Source organism: Phoenix dactylifera, chromosome 2 (assembly GCF_009389715.1).
Source record: "Phoenix dactylifera cultivar Barhee BC4 chromosome 2, palm_55x_up_171113_PBpolish2nd_filt_p, whole genome shotgun sequence".
NCBI classification, from domain to species: Eukaryota; Viridiplantae; Streptophyta; class Magnoliopsida; order Arecales; family Arecaceae; genus Phoenix; species Phoenix dactylifera.
The window spans coordinates 13,031,146-13,054,494 of NC_052393.1; the positions used below are offsets into that span (position 1 = coordinate 13,031,146).

The window sequence follows — 23,349 nt, forward strand, 5'->3', positions numbered from 1 at the left end:
CACATCTAAGAACTATTGTTTTCTCTAGAAATTAGCTTAGGGGCATCTACCATGATCTGATATTCTTGCTACACTAGGTTGTGCAACTTGTGGCACATGCAATAAAGAATTTGAAAGTATTGAGCATGCTCTATTTTGGAAATAGGTCATATTTGGTGCAAAGCTTTTGAGTTTTGCATGGGAGAGATATCGACAAAGTTGGGTCTCAATTATAAGCATAATATACAGATATTTCGAGTCTAGGAGAGAGGTCCAAATAGACTATTCTATACAGCATTTGGATAGCACAGGAGTTTATCAATACTAGTTAGCTCAGTCACTCAATTTTCAATTCAGACATCTGGAGTTTGGCCACTCAGTCTTCCTCTTCTTCTTCTTCTTGTCTGTTGAATAACCCCATAATTCAGCCAGCTAAAGGTGAATTTTCATAGACTAGTCAACATAGTGTCTCTAGAGATAGGTTCTTTATTAGAGATTTTGAAGGGAAGATCCATGCTGCAGGGGCCATTCCTTTGCAAACTTATATGCTTCTTTTTCCTGAGATCTTTGCGGCTTGGGCAAGTTTTAATTATGCAGTGGACGGTTATCTATATTGTCATATTCTGGATTAATGAAGCAAGATGACTATATCTTCCAGTCATCAAGAGAATGGTTGATCATCAAGGACAGATTCAAGTTTCTGATGCATTCAGAGAACGCAATCAGGCAGAAATATTTTAGCCAGGCAGTGCACCTCGTAGGATTGAGCATCGAATTAGACAACTAATTTTCCTACTGCTTTGAGCCCTTTTGGCATTGCTTGAGTTGCTCTTTCCTTCCGACTAAAAAACGGACAGATCAAAGAGCTTGCCAAATATTTCAACATCCCCAAATAGATACAATAAAGATGACCAGTTTCCCCTTATTAATCCTTTTGCAATGATTTAAATCATCACATATCCACCATTCTTATAGCCTTTGCCATAATGAATCTTAAATAGGTTATCCTACCAGTCCAACCATTACAACCGAGTCGAGCAACGCAGAAATTTGACTCCACCAAGACTGGCGCTTAAATAAAATTCAGAATATTACTTTTCACAAATGACCTAAGATAAAATTTAAGGATTCACCATAAGTAGAATTGTAAAATCTAGATTTACAAATTACTATAACAGGATATGGTAATTTCAGAATATTACTTCTGGCACTTCATCGATCTTATATTAGACACAACAAATCAACCATCGTTTCACATGGCGTGCCCTGATTATCTTTTAACTAAACAACTAGGACAGATTATGATGAATAAAATTCTCAAAATTTCTTGATGCAAAAATTCCATTTTGTGAAGAGGAAAATTTTTTTTCATTTGGAAGTTGAAAAATGGCAGTCATTATCATCTTGTTGATTGCAACACATGCGAGAGTAAAATTTATAGCACGATGCTTTTGTTTTTACATTCCTTTTGTTTTACAGCAACGGTATCAATGTACTGATTCATCTCTGAAATATGAATATTCATGTGTTTGAAACTTGGCCAGACAATGTTCGAAGACATTAAAAGAAGTATTCAGTTTGTCCGCCAGGTGACCTTTGCTTCTAGCCCAATAGTTTAGATTTTTTAAACCACCACTGCTAATATATAAATGGTATTATAGCATGCCTGGACTGAGGGTAGCTCTCAAACTTATGACGGTACCATCTATGAGTTTCTGCTGCGGCAAAGACAAGATTGGATACCTGTAGACATAAAGAGACAGAATCAAGACCCAACCAACATTTCCTTTTAAGTTTTCATATGGAACAAAGTGTAATTTCCATATGAATTTATATCTCACCAAGGGGCTAGACATACCACAAACAAGAAAAGCAGCCACACTGTAATGTTCAATCCTCCAGCAGCAACCAAAATGCCGGCATATATGACCTGCATGGCAAGTTCGATTCAGAATACACCATGAAGTAAAATAACAATTTTGAAGTTAACAGTGTCTTCAGAATGATTCTCATGGTCCCATTACAGATTTTGTGCTTTCTATGACTTTTTCAGTATTACTCAGACAAGGAAAGAGACTGTTGAACACATAAGTAATATCGAGTACTTCAGATTGGGTTTTCTTTTTTTTTTTTTTGGTGGTGGTTTTGTCGGGTTGGGTTGGGGGGGGGGGGGGGGGGGGGGGGGGGTGTATTGTACAATACGTGTGTAAAGTTACTCTATCTCAAGCAAAAAACTCTTTATGCCCTTGCGATGCATGAATCTCAACAAAAGAAAATCTGCCTCGGTAATGGGTGAAACTCGACAAAAGAACATTTTGTGTCAAAAACTTATATTCAATTAAAAAATGATTATACTGTAACAAAGATATTTATTAATTTTTATTCAGATCTTAATCAACAAAAGTATACTCACTGCTTTTATAAGTTCTAATTTATCTTGAGTGAAAATCTTACATTTAATCAAAAAACGATTTTACTAAAACAAAGATATTTATGTGATTTTTAATCAGACCTTAATCAATGCTACAACATACAACCAATGAGTTTATTATTGTACATCAACAGTTTGTTTCACATGTAATGCTTTCTTTTCTTTTTTACCACTCTTAACTTTTTTTCTCCCCTTTTTGACCGTTCAAAAGGTTCTATGTTTAGCATCATACAAACAAATAGACAAAATCATTTCTTCTGGAGGCAGTAATGTGAGGATTTATGGGATAGATTCCCCCTCCCAGGTATCAAAAGCTAGAGGTAAGTCTAATTTAGTGATTTATATAGAGAAGGAACCTCAAGAATCACCTTGGCAGAAGCGAGGGATTATTAGGTGTCCTAATTCACCAAATAAGGTTTGCTGAACAGCTGAGAAAGTCGAACTCTTCACATCAACTACATCACAGGATATCAGGCTTGAGGGTCCTTAAATAAGAACAAAAACAGAAGAAATTTCTAAGCTAATAAAAATCATTTTATTTAGGATGTTTTTACAAAGCATGGATGCTTAATAGCACGCAAATTCTTATATCCAGCCCATGTTAGACTGTGGTGAACAGGCTAATAAAGGGAAAATGCTTCCATTTGCTGTTTTTCTGTCAATGGCTTTAAAATAACTATAAACTTGTTAAACTCTAAATATGATAGGTCTAAATTAGTTAAACTAAATTCAGACCACAAACATCATTGGCCTAAACAAGTCATTGTTAATATACAAGTTAAACCCGAAAAAGTTAATTGCATAACTCTACTTAAATCGAATCCAGCTAAAATTGAAGCAGGTTTGCCATTCACAGGCCTCAACCTCAATTGAACCGTGGACAAACCAAATAAAATACCAGATAGTGGCACAAATAGGAACAAATAATTCCTTGACTAAATTTGAAGTCTGCAGTTTTGCTTTTTCTAAATTCAAATTTGTATATGTTTATTTGTAGGGATCCAGTGAGCTCAATATGTTTTCAAGTAAAGAAACAAATGAGAGCATGAGAATTACTATCTCAGCAAGATAATGGGGGCATGAAACATATTCAAACCAGTCGCCATGAGGGATTACATATTCATCAGCTCCTTTGTTCTCACGCAAAGAACCCTGTCAAGATTTTGTAAGCGATATGAGAATGATGGACTAAAGGTTGCAAATGAGCATATTATTCATGAAAATATAGTGAAACATATACTAGACGCAGACAAATAAAAGGAAAAGAAATTTAAACATTCGAAGTGAAAGAATCATAGTAATTCAACAGAATCATAAAGGAGACAAACCTAACTCAACATCTTAGATCACAGAGACAAAAAAGGGGCCAGGAGGAAATGAAATTGTAGTTGGAACATATTGTCTTCATCCAAGGAACCAGAGGGAAAAATACATGTGGCACTGCAGATAGAAAATTTTGAGCTGGGGGAAATGTCCATGCTCTTATCGTGGGATTGGAATATCTTAATTCTTATTCTATGGTTTCAGAAAAATCTAACCGGAGGTTTAGGGAAGTAAAGGAAAGAAGTAGAAGAAACATATAATCAAGTTAGGTAATCTAGGATGGATCATATCATATCACTAACTAGAGAATTGGACCCTTCAAAAATTGCCTGCCAGCCTTTTTCATTTTGCTGGAAGAGCTTTCCCAAATGAAGAAAGGCATACTGCAAGCAATGAAGCCTTCTAGAAGATCAAATTACTTACAGATGCATTCACCTAGCAGATTATTTAAAGGACAAGTACCAGCTTATTAAAAAAGATTCTAGATAAATTCGATGCCACTTAATGTGGCAGTTGTGGCATGCCAGCTTTAAATACCATCTTCCTCCAGAAACCACTGCTGAGTTCAGTTCTTCACAGCCTACAAACAGTTGCTTCTAAATTATAATTTGCAAGGAACTAACAGTATTTCAAGGAAAACTAGGTATGATTCTCATGCAAATGCATGCGGCCGCTAAAGATTTTGTATATAGGATACGTTTTTAAAAGATTTAAGCATCGATTACATGTTAATATGTCTTCTTCATGAAGTTGCATTTATTTGCTATATCGTCTTCTTAATCTAGATAAGTTTTTAAGTTCCACCATGACCGAGAAAGGACTACGAATTTAAATTTTGGTGGATGGGAGACTCTTATTGTGCACAGAATTATAGAAATCCTAATACAAGGAGCGTCTCCCCCTTGGACAACTTCTAAACGTCCAGTAACATTGGAATTTCTTTAGAAGTTTAGAACGGTGCAAGATGTCAAGGGAGAAACTATTTAGGGTTACCATAGGAACTGAAAAGTTAGGTAATATAGCCACTTTCATATAGTGCTAGGAAGAAATTTTGACTGTATGAGCTGCCTGTTATCATCTGTAAAAGGACAAGGCATTGTTTAGATTTTAGAACACAAAGAAAACAACTTTATTAAATTGGTTGAATAAGCTAAGTTTCCATAACTTTTGCTCATTGGCCAATAGATGGTTTAAGGATGTTATGACACACATTGCCGGGTAACATACTGAATTAACGTTTAATGAAATAAGGATAGCCAAAATGTTCTGAATTACAGACAAAAGGAACAACTCATGGTCCAAGTAAATTAAGAGAGTAAGACTTACAAGAATTGCATGACAACGAAGCTGATGTAGCCAACCCCAAATAAAAATAGCTGCACCAATCCACTGGCACCATCCCAATTTAATAAAAGGCATCAATAATTTCCACAAATCAACCTCAAGATCTGGCATTCGAGCCCGACCTTTGACTATAAATTCAGCTATTTGATCACCTGCATAACTCAGTGCCTCTGGAGCACAGGAGCTACCAAGTGACAATGGTGCCATTGTGTAAAAGCTAGCATAAAAAAAAACGAATGCAAGTTGTCATTTAACAGAAAAATGACACAGTTCTGTATCATCTTAATTTCTTATTTCATCCTAAAGGCATGATATTATGATTGACATGATCCAATAGTTTAGGCTTATCAAGTTAAATTGCATGGCAAGCGAAGCTAATAGTAAGATACACTAGAATTACTATAATCTGCAAAAAGTCAAAAAGAAAATAAACATTCTTTATCAATGGTTTATCATTCCAACAAGCTCTAAGTTCAAGCAAAAGATTACTTGTTAAACGGAGGCACAATTAACTTCTCAAACAATACGGTTTAGGTGGTATGGAAGCCACACAACACATGATATAAGAGCCTCAAATACACTACAAACCAATAAGCTTAATTAAAAATTGAAAGCATATCTGCGACCTATATTAGAGAGACACAAGATAATATTTTCTACCAGATTCTCTCTAATTTTTGCCTCATAAATCTGTTTTGCCCAAGTCAAGCTATTTGGCTAATTTGGTCATGCCTGCCCTCTAGACCTGTTGTTTGGGTTCAACAAACGAGAGTGTGTTGATTCATTTACATTGGATCTATCCATTTGTATGCTATACTATTACTAAAAACTTCTCTCTCTTTTTCTACTGTACACCCGAATGCGCCCCTCTCCAAACCAAAAAAAAGACCCTCAAGTACATTTTCCTTTGCCTATCTATCTATCACAAAAAAACCCTCTTATCATTATTCCATAAATCATGCAAAGATACATGAGTGGATACGGTCAACGTTTTTAAATTCCATGGGACGGGGATGTCCCAATTTTTCCATGGAGTGGGATGTGCCACCGTCCTACCCTCCCCAACACTTGGGATAGGGAACATCCCAAGATGCGCCAATTGGGATGATAGGACAGTAGCGGGATGGTCCTATCCCAACATTCAGGATAGTACCCCATCTCAGTGTCTCGTGAGACATCCCACCAAGACTTGAGTCAATGGATATGGTATAAGAGTGGGAAGTAGAGCTGTCAAAAAAATTAGGGAAACAAAGCTCGTAAGGAGCAGCTTTGTGAGCAAGATTTACTCTACAGCATGTGGAGCGCCCTAGGTAGGATTTTATCGACACTAAGTTCTTATCTATCAAGAAAACCTATAGGTTGGTTGGAAGATTGATTAGCTGGAAGACAGCAAAAGCGGAACACATACTAATTTTATGTACAGATTGAATTCAAATATTTCACTTACAGAAGTTCTTTGACAGTGTCTTATCTGGAACAATAATCGATATTACAAAATATAAAAAGCTACCTATTTGATAATTATTATATTCATTAATTTAGAACAATGAAAAGTGCATTAATTAATTAAACAAGGTTAACTTGATAAAATAGTGGAACATACAAGCTCTCTATTTGAAGATAAGTGGAAAACTTGGGTTGTGTGCAAGTCCAAGTAAGAATGCAAGATTCAGGAATCCGTGCAGGCATCATGGTTAGAGACTCCTGCTCAATGGTTATGACATTTACCATTGTCTTATAAAAACTTTACAATAAGAACTTTCTTGATATCAAGTATGGTGAGCTTTCTTCGACATACTAGAAGTTTAGATTACTGGCACTCTATTACTCCAAATAGAGTGTAAAAAGCATTCGAAAAGTAAATTGGCTGGTCCACCAAAACCAGCAAAAAATGAATTAGAAGTTTATGTTATGTTATATTTGTTATTACTAGAGTTAGTTTCAAAATTAAAGTTTAAAAGCCTATTGCATGATACAAGGTAAAGTGAGAAAGTTTTGTTTCATCTATTCAACTCAGTTACACATGGAAAATAAGAATCTTAGACTGACAGATGTAACAAAATTGTATGGCCAATTAACTGCATGGAATGGTAATTAGAATGTTTGATTATAAACTATCTATCGAAAACATTATTCTAGCATGTTTCCCATATATACATGAAATGCACATGCAAATCAACAAATATTTGAAACAAAGAAAAAACAGCCAATTTCATTTAAAAAAGAAGAATTCACTGGATCCTTTGTTAAAGTTGCTTTAAGATATTAATATAAAAAATTCTACAGCAACAAGGTTGAGTACCACTTCAGCAAACTAAATGATAACACAAAAAGAATGTCTGAGATATTCAGTATCCAATAACACATTTCATTGTGAAAAATGTTAACTAATATCCTAAATGAACTATTCATAAATGAATTGTTATGAATCTACAACACATGACAAGCATCTGAATCCACATGAAAATATTGTGAATCTACAACATAGTCAGGATTGTCATCATTTCAATATTTAATCTAAAAGGCTATGCAGAGAAAAACAAAGAAAAGTGTCCATCAGACTTACAACAAACCAGCTAAATAGCCAACAATATGCATTCGAGCTGAGGGACTATAATTAAACACATTAAGTGTCTCATGCAAGCGCCTTAGCACCTGAGCTTCCATCAACAAAAGCACAAAAACAGTCTGCCATACCAGGTACTTATGCTCCACAGAAGCTGCTGGGACTTTGTGAATAGAAAACACATGTGAACCTCCAGTCAGGTGGCTAGCAATCGTGGAGTAATGTAATGATTCAGAGGATAATGGTAACATTTTCCTATATGCGTAGAACCATGTGGAAACTACCAAGCATGTTGTCAGCATCACAGCCACTAAATAAAAATGCAAAAAATATCTCTGCGGAACGGTGAATTTCTGCAAATCATAAAACAAAAGCATAAATTTTCTTTGAGGTACCTGAAGTGAGCATGTGACATACGACTTAATGGTTAGAGTATTCGAGCAAGAACTCTTTAAGAGTAATATGTGAAGCATATGAGGAAGCTAAACAAATTTATCTTAAAAGAATGCTTTTCAACAAAGCAAAAGACATAACATCCAGCACAAATCCGTAAAACTCACTTGTAACCATTCTGTTTTTAGAAAACTCACTTAAAAATTTACCACCCACAAAAAAGAAACAATTAGTTTATTAAAAATTAACAAATAGCCTAAGAAATTCTAATTTCAACAGCATGACTATATTAAAAAATAAAATGGAAAAGTGTCATAGTACAAGATTAATCCACACAAACAAATGATGCACAAGAAACGTATCTCCATCAAAAATATTTAATCCACTGTATCGGCTGCTTAATAGAATAGAGAGGATTTTCATTATCATTCAGATTTAACCATCTATGAATAATTCAAAATTCAATCTCATTCTGTCGAAATCTACTTTATATGATGGTGCATCTTGAGACAACATCAAAGTGACACACGAGAAACATTAACAGGAATCCTTTCTAAACCAGCTGGCATACTACAAGGGTCATATTTTCCTTATTCATGTTGTAATTTGTTGAAGTCTTGCCTCATTTTTCTTCATATTATCTTCAAGTAGTCGTAATTTCATTAACATTTTACCACCAAAAGCAGAAGTTTAGGCATGTAGCCATCTTGGACAGCATCAGGTTTACCCAAACTAAAGAAACTTATATCCCCAAATAAAAAGGAAAAAGAAAATCTTTCACTAATACTAAAGCCCAGTAACTAGAACCAGACTTTCTTGAATTTTTCTACAATTCCTGATCAACCATAACCAAAATGCCCCCAAAAATCCTGTTTTTCTTTTAACATGCAAGTCTTCAGCTTAGGATTTATTACCAAATCTCCCATAATCTTCATTTTAAGTAATAATGTTTAAGCCAGCTTTTGGGGTTTGGATCAAGGCATTTGTATGAAGTTTTCTTCATTGCATTCTTGAGGTGAAGGAAGATTCATAAAGCATAAAATTGTCTCTTAGGTTAATGAGTGTGGTTAGATTTTGGATCTTCACCTTCTACAACTGAATCTGAATAGAATTTTGATTGTACACTGGTGAGACAACAGAACCATTGGCCTCAATTAGATGAGATGGGAGCCTCTGTAAAGAAAAACAGTAAAGATGATCAATCAACTGTGCTCAATCAAAGAAAAGGGAGGTAATGAAGCAGCAGCTAAGAACCATACCTCAGGGTTTTTTTTTTCTGCGAATTAAAAATCAGAAAGATAATGCAGCAAATGGTTGATGCAAGATCTAAGAGAAAGAAATACCAGTGCCAATCACATATGTCTCTGAAGATTCTACATTGGAATATTCAATGGTTAGTGAATTAGGTCAAAGAAGAATTGTTTATTATGTACTAAAGTCAGTGATTGCATCACAAGATTGCTTAGGGTCACTAGCATGTGCTATGTTGATATTTAAAATATTCAGATTTAACCCAGGACTCTAGAAAGGTGAAAAGACTTCAGAAGTGCAAAGGTAAGTTTTCTCACTGTGGGATTTATGAATCTAGCTGATTTTTCATGATAGGTATTGATTAGGTTATACAAACCCAAAAAGGAAATAATCTCCCCCCAAAATTCAGTAAAATTCTAAGAATGGCAGATTTCTGCGTATCTGGCCATAGAAAAATAAATATGGAAGGAGGTATCAAAAATGATAAATGCATGATATATTTATTTAATTTCGCAAATGGTACGGATATTATTCATAATGCATTATTTATCTGTAAATAGAGAAAAAGTTAGGCATCGACATGTTTCATATTTCAGCATTCAAGAAGCAAAGCCCCCTAACTCAGCAGTCAAGATTGTCGAGACCTATATCTGATTAGATCCCCCTATAATTGGATGCTGTGGATTACACATAGGACTGGGTTCCATGACCACTGAAAAGATGGGTATAAGTGAATGTCATACCAAGGCAAAGAAAGTAGAATTGATGGCTCAACTAATTCATATGTTCAATATATATATTAAAAAAAAACCAAGAATTACAAGAAAAACCTAAGCTCTGTGAGGGGAAAGTTTGGCAACATGGTTGACAAACAAAGAAAGGCTATCAGAAAGCAGTAGGGACAACAGATTGGCCAAAGAAAGGAAAGAATCTTTCAAAGTGAAAATTGAAGTCAAAAGGTCAATTTGATCAGTGAACTACAAGGGCACATGTAGACAAAATTATTGGACTGTATGGTCGCAAAGTGGAAATGTATTTGCTTTATTTCAGTAGCAACTAACACAATGAAAAATTATCCAACATATGCATCAAAGTTGAACATTAAAAAACTGAAGACTTACGACATAAACCAACCTGTCATGTATTTCTCTTCTTTTTATCTTCGGAAAGCTGGAGTATCTTGGTTTTATTACATCTTTGCAGATGGCACTAGAACAAAACTTAGATTTTAACAAGGAAAAGATGAGGAGGACCAAGATCTAATAGCCCCAAAATGTAATCCATCAATTATTCTTGGATATTATTGAAGAGCATTTGATGAAATTATTTCTAGAGCATCACATGGAGAAGAATACATACTCAATGAGTGCTAAGTCTCAATCATTGTTTGACTAAGCAATGACAGAAGATCCAGTACAACTCAACTGATAAGATCATAAAGTGGGTCTAACGGCGATAGCATACAAAATGATTTAGAAATGTGTAATGTAAGTTAACTCCAATACACTTTCTGAGAAGAATAGGGAAGCACTAGGACAGTTAAAACATGGTGTAAGGAGCCTTTCTATTCCAAGAGGATAGCTTGAAACAGTAAAATAACTGGCAGAGCACAATCCATGCGTTTATATTCACATATATGTACGATTACCTCGACCGGGTCGATATATTTGCTTTCCCACTTCAAAAGTTTTGTAGCAAAAACGACAAAAAAGAGACAAATTTATTTAATCCAAAGCATATCTTACTAGTAATAAACCTGGAATTGTTGCATGCTTGTTACTTCATAAGTTCCTTTCAGTGCAATCTTTAGAAGGTTAAGCTTCCTCGGCCCTTCCTTCAACAGAAATTTCACTAGTTTTAACCTTGACCCCGGAAATGGCACCTAATTAATAATTCCTAGCTCTTCTATAGCTAAACAAGTAAGCAAATCATTAGAGAAAGATACGAACAATCTACAAACCATAAGCAACTTCACAAACTAGAACAAGAAAACAGATCGACATTACAAAGAAGGGAAGCATAAATTTGGCGCATTTTCTCCACAACCAACCAAGAACTTACACTGGAAGAACTCCTGGTCTTTCCCCTGGCGGCGAAGCCCGTGAGCATCCGGTGCAGGAACCCGAGGGACCGCACCGGGAAGGGACGCGAGGAGGATGGGCGCGATCGCCGCGACCCAGGCTAGTCGAATCAGGGCCGTGAGACCCCAGCTCCATAGCCGCGGGAGGGGGAATACACCAAGGCGAGATAAAGAGAGGAGAAGAGCGAAAAGGAGCTCCAGAAACCCTAGGCCCGTGCCCGAAGGCCAGAGAGCGGCCGGTATTTGGGGCGAGGGAGGGAAAAAATACCATGCGTGGCGAGGGAGGCTTCTTTACTTTGCGGGCAGAGCAGTTAAGTGCTTCTGGAAACGATGGACTTCAAAAAAAAAAAAAAAAAAAAGAGAGAGTGACACGTTGGACTCGATGGTTGGGCGATGGGCAGTATCTGTGGCGAGCTACTGTCATCTGATCGGCCCGATCATAGCCGTCCACATCTGAAAAGTAACTTCATGCACATTGCAAGAGCTTTATGGAGGAAAGAATGGGTGGGCCCGAGTACTTTGCCAAGTTGATCCTGATGGACGGTTGTGATTATGCTGAACGGAAAAAAAAAAATTATCAAGGTTGGTTGTTAGGATAAAGCTTAGTTAGTGTAACTAGAATAGCATCCGAAGATCCTAATTTGCAATTCGATTTAGCACCGGAGGAATTGATCCCAATGAACTTTGTAGCGTGGATAAGGTTTTGGACGGTATCTTCGCACGAGCAAAAATAATTATTCTTTTGCAGCATAGACCATTAAATCATACTCTCTGTATAGATCTCAAAAGCACTACAAATTCTTTACCTCATCCACTTATATAGATCTTGAAGCGCCCATTGCAAGATCCAACGGCGAATTTATGCTAAGGTGAATCCTCCTTCCTGCGCAAAAGATACAACCATATCCTCCGGAAGGAGGGTGGAACGGCATATTGAAAAGGATAGCTACTGTTAGACGAATATATCTTAATTAACCTGAAGAAGTAGACAAGAATGTCTAACTATTCAAGCAGATGGAGTTACAGGAATTCGGACAGGAACTTTACATTTTTTTTATGAAAAAAAAAGAACAAACTCACTTTATTAATTATTATCACTGTCTCTACTTTGCTGTCAGAAAGCATACCATAATGAAGTGGAGCTGCATCTACATTTTTTATTATTTCCCCATCACCATATCTACTGTGGTCTCTACCTTGCATCTCAACCAAGTTACCTTCTCTCTTAAATATGCATCCTTTTTTGTGTTTTCCAAATAACAGGCTATGGGTACTGTAAACTTCAGCTGGAATCCAAAACCTGTGATGATAACTTAGGGAGATCATAGATGTCATGCTTTTGGGTAGGAGGCAGGGATCTAAACGTACAGGGATTTGTCGGGAATTAGAGAAGCCATGTTTTAAGGATAAGGAAGCTTACATATGCGTGGGACTGGGAGATGGGACGTGGCTTGGACTTCTGTAGCCACGCTGAATCACCATTTTAAACCGTTGTTTTTTCTTCTTTGTCCTGGCTTCTCTATAATCCATGGAATCTTTAGGTTAGGATTATCTAACTCTTTTCTCAATCAGAAAACAAAAAGAAACTAATGGCTTAGAGAGCAGTCTCATCCACTGAATTTTCTAATTGGCGATGGATGGTTCCCTAATTTGAAAGATCAATCATTCTTTCGCACGAATCACAGACGTTCTCTTTTGATCGATGAACATGTCCAAAGATTGAGATTACTTGAGCTGTAGCACCACAGCGGTGGCTTAGAATGGTCGCATCATCTTTGTGATTACTGGTATGCAGATTCAAATAAACCCCATTAATTAACAAGAGAAGGAAACCAGAAAGCCAACTGACTTTGTACTGACTGATGAGGTTGAGAGAACTCTATTCAACTCTATAGAAAAGCAATGCAAGGGACGTATCTCCTTAAAAATATGCAGTATTCTCTTCAGACATTGCATATTCGGAACTAGCAAAAAACTAGTTTTATTCTGGTCTAACTAAAGCTTTACATTGTCTGCTTTCCAAAGAAATTGAAGGAAAAAAAAAAGCGACTACAGCTGATGCCATCTAAGCACTGCATGCTCCTCGCAGGCCAACATACATGGTACTAGCACCTATTACATCCCCGATTTCAAGTTATACATACTCAATTGATGCTTGGAATGGTGTTGCCTCCATTGTTCCAGATTTAGTTTAAAAAAGGGCTGTTCCTGTTCTTTTCAGCTGATGAATTTCAAGCTGTATATGAAACTTATTCATCACTGAAGAGAGATTCTAGGGGATGAAACAGGAAACTTGATGGTACCCAGTTTGTCTAATCTGAACTCGACTTTCTTTCGATGCTGGATTGGCTGAGGATGAAAACACCAAGTATGATAAGAATAGCACCTGCAACCACTGGTAATCCAGGGTTTTCCAATCAGTAAGGAAATACATATTGTCCATATGCAATAAATGATCAGCTTGTATGGCATAATTTAACCTAAATAAACAATATTTTCAGCAGCCGATGTTAATAAGCAGAGTGAAAACACTGACAAAACGATAAAATTCAAAGTTCATAAAAACTTATGATATGCTTATCATGCATTGAGATTCCAGATAAGCTGATTGCTCTCTCTCTCTCTCTCTCTCTCTCTCTCTCTCTCTCTCATACACACAAACATACACACACATACATACATGCGTGCACGCACATACGCACACGCACCCCCCCGCCCGCGCGCACATATATAATATAGACTAGGCCAACATACCAAAAATAAAAGATGGGTGGCAAAGAGCTAAACATCATATGAAAGGGAATGAAAAATAGGTGAATTAATCAAGATTTGGGTGCTGCAATTGTTCAAAACTGAATCTCCTTAACAGAGAAAATATGAAAATGGCCACCCTATGCCGCTAGATGTTTACTGCTGTCTATCAATATTTATCATAGCTTCAAGACTGCTGTCTATCAATATTTATCATAGCTTCAAGACAATCTTCGATGCAGCAAATAATCAGATGAAAGATGCTGCGATTATGATCGAAATAAAAATCGACATTTGCTGCAGTTCTTGTTTTGTAACAAGCCATTTAGGGAATATCCAGCAGTTAACTTGGAGTCTTTAAAGTGCTAGGATTTAAATGTTGTCTTAGGAGTTTCTGAGAACCGACTAGTTTCCTAAAGCATTAAAGAAAGGGAAAACACTCTTCGTAAATAGAAAGATGCAAATGGAACTTTGTGGGTGGTCTGAGAGTTACAGAAAAAAGCACTGGACATTTTAGAGTAAACATCATTTTCAGTTGGCTTTGAATTATGTGACCTTAATGGATACTGCTGTTGGTACAGTGTGGTACTGTCAGGTTAAATTTCTTCTATATCTCTCTCTATTGCGCTTCCAATAAAGTGACCTTGATGTAAGCTGAAACAGATTAGATATTGATATATCCATATTGTATCCTTATTTTTAACGAATACGGATACAGATAAGGATGTTAAATGGATATCAAAATTAATATCCATGTTTGTTCTAAAAGGATACAGGTACGAGTCGGATATTAAGCATATCCATATTCATTATAAATGGATACGGATACGAATCGGATATTAAGCATATCCATATTTTCTTATCTAAATAAGGATATAAATCAGATACTTTTTCGCATATTAATCAAATTTGAGCAAAATTCAATAATAAAAATTAGCAATAAAGACATGATATAAAGGAAGATTCAATTAAAAAATATATAATTTTAACAAGCATTTATCAATAATAAAACCTAACAATTTCATAAAGGATATACTGCTCCAAGGTTTCTCATCACCAAAGTAGATAGGATCTATGGCACCTCCAAGACATCTCACTGCTGCCGTCGATTGTAATCATTGGTAGAAACTAAAAAATAGACAGGACCTTCGAAACCCTAATTGCTTCCGATCCAAATCGGATACAGAAACGGATATGGTCGAATATAATCTGATTCGCTTTCAGCCCTACCTTGATGGGTACTGCTAGTGACATTGTGAGGTTCTTTGTGTGTGTTCATATCTTCCTCTTACTTTCCTCCATGATTTTCTGGAATAAAACTCTGATCAACAAATAACTCCATGTGTTTAATCAAATCATTTTAAGAGTTCTTTACTGTCTTAAATGCCCCAACATCAAAGAGTGGCATAGGGTTTCTTCTGTAAACCATTTATATTAGTGAACTATATATATTGAGGCTTCATAATACTTCTTCAGTGTATGTCTACAAGTAATTTTGCTAGAACATTGAAGACTAACAGCTCCAAGTTTGTCTTTGAATTGAGCAACCCTTATCATGCTCTGATTATTTGGAGATGAATATGGGCACCACTTCTGTCCTCTGCTAATTGCAGCATGAAAGGGTATAGTCCCATTTCCAATGATCTTCAATGGAAGGTCGTGAATTGATCATACAGGAGAGCAACGACCAACTCTCATTGATTACAAACTTATCCACAAATGTAAAGAAGACCATCTACCTGTTGGGATATATAAGAGGTTCAATAGTTACTTTGCTTTCAATAAACAAAATTCACAAAAACCAATCTAGTAAAGTTCTGCTAATCATGTTTTGTAAGATGCAAACCAAGGTTTTAGGTCAAACCATCTAATAGAACCCAAATTTGAGTTATCGAGAAACCTGCCTATTTCTCAAAGTTGTTTCTTTGCCATCCCGAATCCCACCTTAAAAATCAAATCTCCATTCTCTAGTCACATAATCTCATCACAATGACGAGCCAGTAAAGTTCTGTTAATCATGTTTTGTAATCAAGTGAAAGATCAAGTAAGAAATTTGATGATAACATCTCCAAGACAACATTTTATAACAGAAATTACTGAGAAAGTAAATATTATCACCCTAAAAACCTTAGACACCTGTAACAAAAATGACAACACTGATAACTTATGAAGAACAAAAGTATCCCAGAAAGTTGGTTCTGCAGAAATGTGATGATGCAAAAAGTATTCCATGTGGTTTTCAACCGACGCTGCTGATACAAAATATAACCAAAAATAAAATGGATTCATAAGGCTACTCATCTACTCCCTATTTTATCTCCAGTTACTTCAAAAATGACAGATAATACTCTTAAAAAATGACTATATGAAAACCATAGACAGTGAATAAAATATGACTTGAACATTAACAAGAAAATCAGGTATACCTTTAGGCTCTGTGTGGATACTGGCTAGGTAAATCAAATGAAAATAAGAAAATTGGGGTTTACTAATGTTTGGATGGGCAACTAGTTTTGCCATGATCACCTAGATTCCAACCCCTCCTTTTCATTTTGTTTTCCTTGGTCCCCCAACATTCTAACAGAGCCTCAAAAACCTATAATGATCATATTCTACCTACTTGTTTCAATCTGACACAACAACTTGATAGACCCTCACCGAATTTTCAGCCAGAGAACAGATATGGGCTAAAAGCTAAATCAAAAGGAGCTCAATCAGAGTGATAGCTGAGCATGCTTGAAACAAACCACCCACAACTGTTTTCCTCTAAAACAGACATATCAGATTGAGCTCCTACCATAACCTAAATAGCAACTGATCCTAAATTAACAATCTAAGCCAATGTTAGCCGAACTGTGCCAAACCAGCCAGTTCGGGGCAATTTAACCAAACCAATCGGCTGCCAATACGGTTCATATATTCAGCTCAGTTGATTAAAGTGCCCTCGCCTCAGCCCCTGCATGTTCACTTCTCTCCTTCGCCCCATCCCCATTTCAAAACTCTCATGGTCGCCATCCCCGGCCGGCATGACGACGCCGTCCGCCTCCACCCAACAAGGTTCCCCCAAATCTCTCTCTCCCTCGACAACTATGATGGCCTCTCCCTCTCTATCTCTCCATCCCTCTCCCTCTCTTCTTCCCTCTCCTCTCCCTCTTGACGATAACGACGGCCTCTCCCTCTCTCGCGCGGCCTCTCCTCCCCCCTCCCTCTCTCTCCCTCCCTTCCACCCTCTCCCTCTCCCTCCCTCTCTCTCTCTTTCATCTACTCTCCTTCTCCCCTACCTCTCCAGCTCTCCCTATTTTAGTATGATGCCCTGAATAGCAAATACGGACCCGTACCATGCCAAACCAGTCCTGGCCATTACGTCCTCCAGTATCATTCGGTGAACCTTCCTAAATGATTTACTGATACTTGCAATCCGCACCAATGTTTTAGTTGGCTAACATGTTGATCCTGATGAAAATGTAGCATGGTCATTACTTCTAAGATTTTCTTTCCATTGAATCTTTTTCTTGCGCCAGTTTGTATCAGTTTTTCATGTTTCAGTTAGAATGTCCTACATAAAGCAGAGGTACTAAAAGGAGAAGAAAGCAAGATACTTGGATCAGGCATTGCTTACATAGATAATAGTTTTTTAGGTTAAAACAGACAAACAGCGCATGGTGATTTCAGTCCTTTCACATGGAAATATGTTGGTGCTTTTTATACTCGTACTGGAAAAGAGATAATTATGCATTTAAATAATACTTTGTCAGACAAGCAATCTTGAAGAACTAATACTTATGCTTAGAGATCCATGCAGTGAGAAAATTATCAAGTGAACACTGAATAGTGTACTATTAGTTACCCGAGAAGGTAGAGGCTCCTCAAAAATAAAGTATTCCCTGCTAGACCTGATGATAGAAAATTGTTGCGAAGTTTGTGACGTAGCTTGCAGAGATGAGAGGCTTTAAGGCTATTCACATAGCATCCCCCACATTGTGATGTTGAAGAATAAGACCAGGGCCATATGTTTAAAAACTGCAAGGAGAAGAAGTATACATGCATACCCATTAGGCCTAAGTAGAGCAACAACTGCTTTTGAGTAATTACAGATGGTAACTGATGTTAATAGCAGTAACAATAAAGATAGAAAGAAAAAACAAGTATATCGTAAAAATGCCAGAGTTTCTGGTTCCTGGAATTAAAGGCGTTCGATTTACAACTAAAGCAGTCATATCTAATGTAATAATGCGCACCAAGTATTTCAGAACTGTGCTACATAATGTCAACCATAAAACATTTAGTATAATGGTATCCATGGATGATTAGCATATAGTCAGGATGAATAGTGAGGCAATGAAGTTCTTGTTTACAAGCCTTGATACTAAGCTCCAAATGGAGCTTCCTCCCAAAAGCTGTTTCAGCTTTCCGCAAAGCTGAAACGTTTTGAAAAATTTACCAAACACAGTTTTCATCTAAAAGTACTTTGGAGGGCCAGAAAGTGCTTCTGACCCTCCAAAAGCTCCCCCAAACAGGGCCTAAATCATCTTGAAACCAAATTTAATATATTTGATGAAATTAACATTTGCTTTATATTTAGCATTAGCTATATTCTACCAGAAATAGAAACGTTGGCCAAGACTGTTACATTATGCTAGTGCCAGTATGGCATGGGATTAGAGAAGCTGGCAGTTTGGCTTTTGGTTGGACTCCAAGTCTAGAATCTAACTCTAACAAGATTCTTCCCAGATAACCGCAGTCTAATCATGTATGATACTGCGGTGAGCTTTTCGAAATTCCTTCTCACAACTTCATAGCTTGTGTCTTTCCCCCCATCTTTCAACTGATGCTTGAGATATTTCAGAACTGAATGAACTGATGTTCATTTGAAAACCAAACCTAAGATTCATTATTTCAACTGTAAAACGTTTTTGCAATTCAGATGCTAACAGCAGTTTGACTTGACTGGAGCTAACGCTGAAACAACAAACAACCCCAGATTGACTTCATTTAAAGATAACTACTAACAATAACAATAACAACAACAATAATCAAGAGCTCAATGCTCAGCAGTCCGTAGAAAAAAATGTCATAGTAATCTGATCAGAAAGTTCCAAAATTGGTGCATATTACCACAGTCATGCCAGAAGTTGATAGAGAAATAACATATGTGAATGTCTGCATTATAACAGTGAATGAAAAACAGAGCTGAAAATAGGTAAGTCGCGAATGTATCCTCTATCCAGATATTCATCAGTGAAATTTTGTAGCTATGCATATATGGAGCTAACAGCCGTGATATAGACAAATCACTATAAACACCATCCAACGTAAAGATAACCACAAGAATGCTGTGGAACTTAAGAATCGCTACCAATCCAAATAAGAACTGGAAATCAATTGTACTAACTATCAAATCATAAATTGGATTTGAACCTTAGGAAAAAAAATATGAGCCATGAACCATCTATCTCACTACATTTCTTCGCATTTTAAAATTCAATCATGTATAGATTTGATCGGTTATTGCCTCAAGAAATTTCACCATAATCACCAAGCATGTTGCTCAATGCCTGACTTCAACATCAACGCAAAACGCAGTTTTTGACAGGACTAGTTCATTCGTCTAATACAAAATCCATCTAATAAAACGAGCAAATCTCAATCTATGATACTAAACTTTGGCTTATTAATAAATAGCTAGTATGACACTGGATTCGAGGCAACTGTTGTAATTGGAGGCAGAAGAGGATAAATAAAAGAGATAGGAGGAGAAGGAAAAGAGGAAGGGGGTTGAAATGATCTACCGGAAAAGTGAAGAGCTTGGCAGAGACGGCGGCCAGGGCGGCGTTCAGACCGGCGGCCACGGCCCAGGCATAACCACCAGGATTGATCATGGCCATAGACGGAGAGAAGGGAAAGAGAAGGGTGGTGGGGGATAGATTTTTCCCCCAATTCATATTCGTATGTCGTCCGAGACAGGCCGATCCGCTTGCCAGGAATTCTTCGTCTCATTGGCCCGGGGAATCCGATAAACGTCCAGTATCCAAGATCAAATAGGTTTCATAGCCCGCCCCGAAACCCGAACCAATGTGGCTCCCGAAATCCGGATCCGATCTATCTGAGATCCGAGGCGGTGATTCTGCAAAGAACACGGTTATTTAGATAATTGACTAAGAACTATTTAATTATTGTTTTCTTTCAAAATTATTTCTAAACAAGGAATTTTCATAGATTGCGAATCAATATTGTCATGTATCGGCATTGGCATTTGCCATATTACTTTCTTTTGATTAGTTAATATTTTTCTAGATTTTAAAAATCAAAAATGTATTCCGACATTTGAATATTTTTTTTTGTATTTTACATGATTTCTGAATCTTTACTTCCAAATCAATTGTTTTGAATTATTAAAATCGTGACTCTGCTTCCTAGCATATGCATTCTTATTAGTGCTTTAACTTAACCTTACCTAATATAGTTTTTTCCACCAAAGCATGACAAAGCAAATCCTTATGCTTTTTGCTTTACCCTTTTCATAGCGGTCCTCCTTACTTTTTTCCAAAAAGTATGTTCAGTCTTACCTGCATTATCTTTGCCTTCTTCATCATTTACCATTATATTCTATTTTACTTGTATTAACTTTGGCTTCTTTATCTAAGCGGTCCTTTGACTACCCTGCTAATTAATCAATTAATATGCCCTCTAGCTTAGAGAAAAGTGACATATTGAAGTTGCGAGACCATTAGTGGTAATTGATTAATTAGCACAGTATACGTTCTTTGTATATTTGATCACAATGTGTCACTAATGGCAATATGCCCGTATGCTTGCAACAAGAATTACCACTAATGGTCTCGCAACTTTCAATGTGTCAGTATACGTTCTTTTGTATATTTGATCACAAAAACTTTACGAGACTAGAGAAAAGTCCTCAAACTTAGAGGCACATAGTTGCTCCGAACGGAGGAGATAGTAGGCTCAAAATTTTATAAACCTTCCTCCTAGTATTTAAGCTTGATGGTTCCACTAGGGCTCGTTGGTTCGCGGAAAATAATGAAGAAAGTGTGGTCAACAGGAAAGTAATGAGATGCCTCTTGTTTGGTTGGAGTTTTCAAGAAGAAACGAGAAAGTTGTTTCCATGGAATTATTTCATATTCAGGAAAATCTTCCCATGAGAACTGCAAAAGTTACTTCATGGGCGGAATCACTCTATTTTACTTTTCAAAAGACCTTCGCAAAAGAAGAATAAAGAGGCATTAAAGAAAATTTTTATAAGGCATAATAGAAATTATACATAATTTCCCAAAAGTGATGGCCAACCAAATATAAGCACTTTGGAAATTTGTAACTTTCCCATGGTCAATCAAACATGCCAAAAGTACTTTCCTAGGCATCTTCTTTCTGAGAATTTGTTTTCCAGGAATCATATTTCTAGGAGGAAAATATTTTCCCACGAACCAAAAGAGCCCCAAATAGGTTTACCCATCCTTCCTTTGGAAAAACATATTGACGAAAGGATCTAATTAAAGCTCAAAAGCAAACATCAAAGTTTACAAGTCCAAGTAAACTTTTATACTTCATCGTTGCCCCTTGTACTTATCCTTTATACATTAAAACATGAAGGAAGTACCTTACTTCCTCTATCATTTTCAAAAAAGAAAAAAGGGTCTACTAAACCTAGTATTTAGATTTAGTTTTTGCACCCTGGCACATAGTTATCTAGTAGACTAATCCAACATTTTATCTTAGTTCAGGTTTAGATTAGCTCCTTGATAATAATTTGGATTCATGGGGCCTATAATTACTTTTTTCACGAAAAAAAATTTCAGTTTGCTACAACCAATCATGATGATTGATATAACCCACATAGTATGGGATCTTGACAATAAGAAGAGGAAATGATTAGAATATCTATTTCTATAATTTCAATGAAACTTGCTGGAAATATTTAAATAATTAAAATATGGAATCAATTTTGAAGAGAACCGCAAGAGCTGCACGAAAAAAAAAAGATCATGTAGGCGGCGAGAAGTCTGCGCCGACGACAGGGGGAGTGAAGAAGCCCCCACAGGTACCGGGCCGGGGACGGTGGCGCTTCGGGAGATCCGGAAGTACCAAGAAGAGCACGGGAGCTGCTGATAAGAAGTTGCCGTTCCAGAGGCTTGTGCGGGAGATAGCGCAGGACTTCAAGACCGACCTTAGGTTCCAGAGCCACGCCGTTTTGGCTCTCCAGAGGCCGCCGAGGCCTATCTCGTCGGGCTGTTCGAGGACACCAACCTCTGCGCCATCCACGCCAAGCGCGTCACCATCATGCCCAAGGACATCCAGCTTGCCCGCCGCATCGCGGCGGAGCGCGCCTAAGGCTGCTTCTTTCTTTTAGGTTTCTTATTTAGTTTTTAGTTTTTTTTATATAAATAATTTTGATATACATGGCTTTCCTGTAATGAGAAGATTGGAAATTTAGACTATGAAGGTGGTTATTTATTGTTCTGAATATTTTTGCGGAAAAAAGATTTTTTTTTTTTTTTCTGTAGTTTTCTGTCGATCGGCGATATAGAGATTGTTGAGTACTGCGGATTGAAACTGTTAGAGCCCATATTTTTGGGCTTGGGCCGGTCTTTGGCCATGGCACCTGGCCGGTGCCTGGGCTAGCCTCTGGGCCACGGCGCCTGTTTGGCCTTGTAGCAGGGAGCGGGACTCTTGATCGGAGTCTTCGTCTTCCCCTTCTCCGTTTTCCCCCTCCGATCCCTCCAGAAGAGGGAGATCAGGGCTTACCAAATTTGAGCCAAGCCTCGTCTATAAAGGCACTTATCCTTCTCTTCCTTGTGTGTTAATCGGAGAGTTTGTCGATTAGAGATTTGGAGCTTTAAGCTTGCCGCAGGAAGAACTCGGAATGTTTGCTGTCGGGCTGGTCGGGAGAGCTTGCCGGAGGCAAGGTAAGCTCTCTCTCCTTTTGGGCCACCGTTTTCTTGAATTCCGGTGGCACGGATTGATGTGAAATTGGACTTCCGTGATCGTTGTTTTGGGTTATCTTCCTCCCGTTTCGGTTGGCCATTACCGAGCGAGGCGTGCCACTGACACCGCCATGGGCGGTCGATCATGGGGGTGTTGCTGACCATAGGCAACTATAGAGAGAGGGAGACCATCATCGAATACTATTAGATATTATCATAAATTTTTATTGGTCATCGATCATGGTCAGATTTTTATTTTAATGGTCAGAGTGGACCGACTTGATTATTCTCG

The 23,349-nt window shown here is 37.2% G+C and overlaps 3 protein-coding genes across 6 annotated transcripts; 1 reads left to right on the plus strand and 2 right to left on the minus strand.

Annotated features, from left to right (window-relative positions):
• Window positions 1-1,340: 1,340 nt before the first annotated feature.
• LOC103699632 (polyprenol reductase 1) lies at window positions 1,341-11,683 on the minus strand. 4 transcript variants are annotated; one of them, XM_039122277.1, is made up of 8 exons: window positions 11,349-11,680; window positions 9,296-9,409; window positions 9,123-9,209; window positions 7,644-7,996; window positions 5,060-5,294; window positions 3,467-3,562; window positions 1,838-1,909; window positions 1,341-1,722 (listed from the first exon to the last, which is right to left on the minus strand). In XM_039122277.1, the coding sequence occupies exons 4-8, from the start codon at window positions 7,943-7,945 to the stop codon at window positions 1,618-1,620; spliced, it is 810 nt and encodes a 269-aa protein (XP_038978205.1). In that variant the 5' UTR covers window positions 7,946-7,996; window positions 9,123-9,209; window positions 9,296-9,409; window positions 11,349-11,680; the 3' UTR covers window positions 1,341-1,617. The 4 variants fall into 4 exon arrangements, with proteins under 4 accessions (XP_038978205.1, XP_038978209.1, XP_008779876.2 ...); XM_039122281.1 differs by lacking the exon at window positions 9,296-9,409; XM_008781654.4 differs by lacking the exons at window positions 9,123-9,209; window positions 9,296-9,409 and having other exon boundaries at window positions 1,821-1,909; window positions 11,349-11,683.
• A 1,572-nt stretch (window positions 11,684-13,255) lies between these two features.
• Window positions 13,256-20,179, minus strand: LOC103699650. The gene is given in 6 exon segments (XM_039122283.1): window positions 13,256-13,762; window positions 17,956-17,998; window positions 18,001-18,090; window positions 18,092-18,138; window position 19,077; window positions 19,908-20,179. Coding segments are annotated over 6 exon segments (417 nt in total). The 5' UTR covers window positions 20,061-20,179; the 3' UTR covers window positions 13,256-13,679.
• A 1,887-nt stretch (window positions 20,180-22,066) lies between these two features.
• On the plus strand, window positions 22,067-22,597 carry LOC103699667 (histone H3.3). The gene is given in 4 exon segments (XM_039116174.1): window positions 22,067-22,180; window positions 22,183-22,221; window positions 22,223-22,331; window positions 22,334-22,597. Coding segments are annotated over 4 exon segments (393 nt in total). The 3' UTR covers window positions 22,465-22,597.
• The last annotated feature ends 752 nt before the right edge of the window (window positions 22,598-23,349 follow it).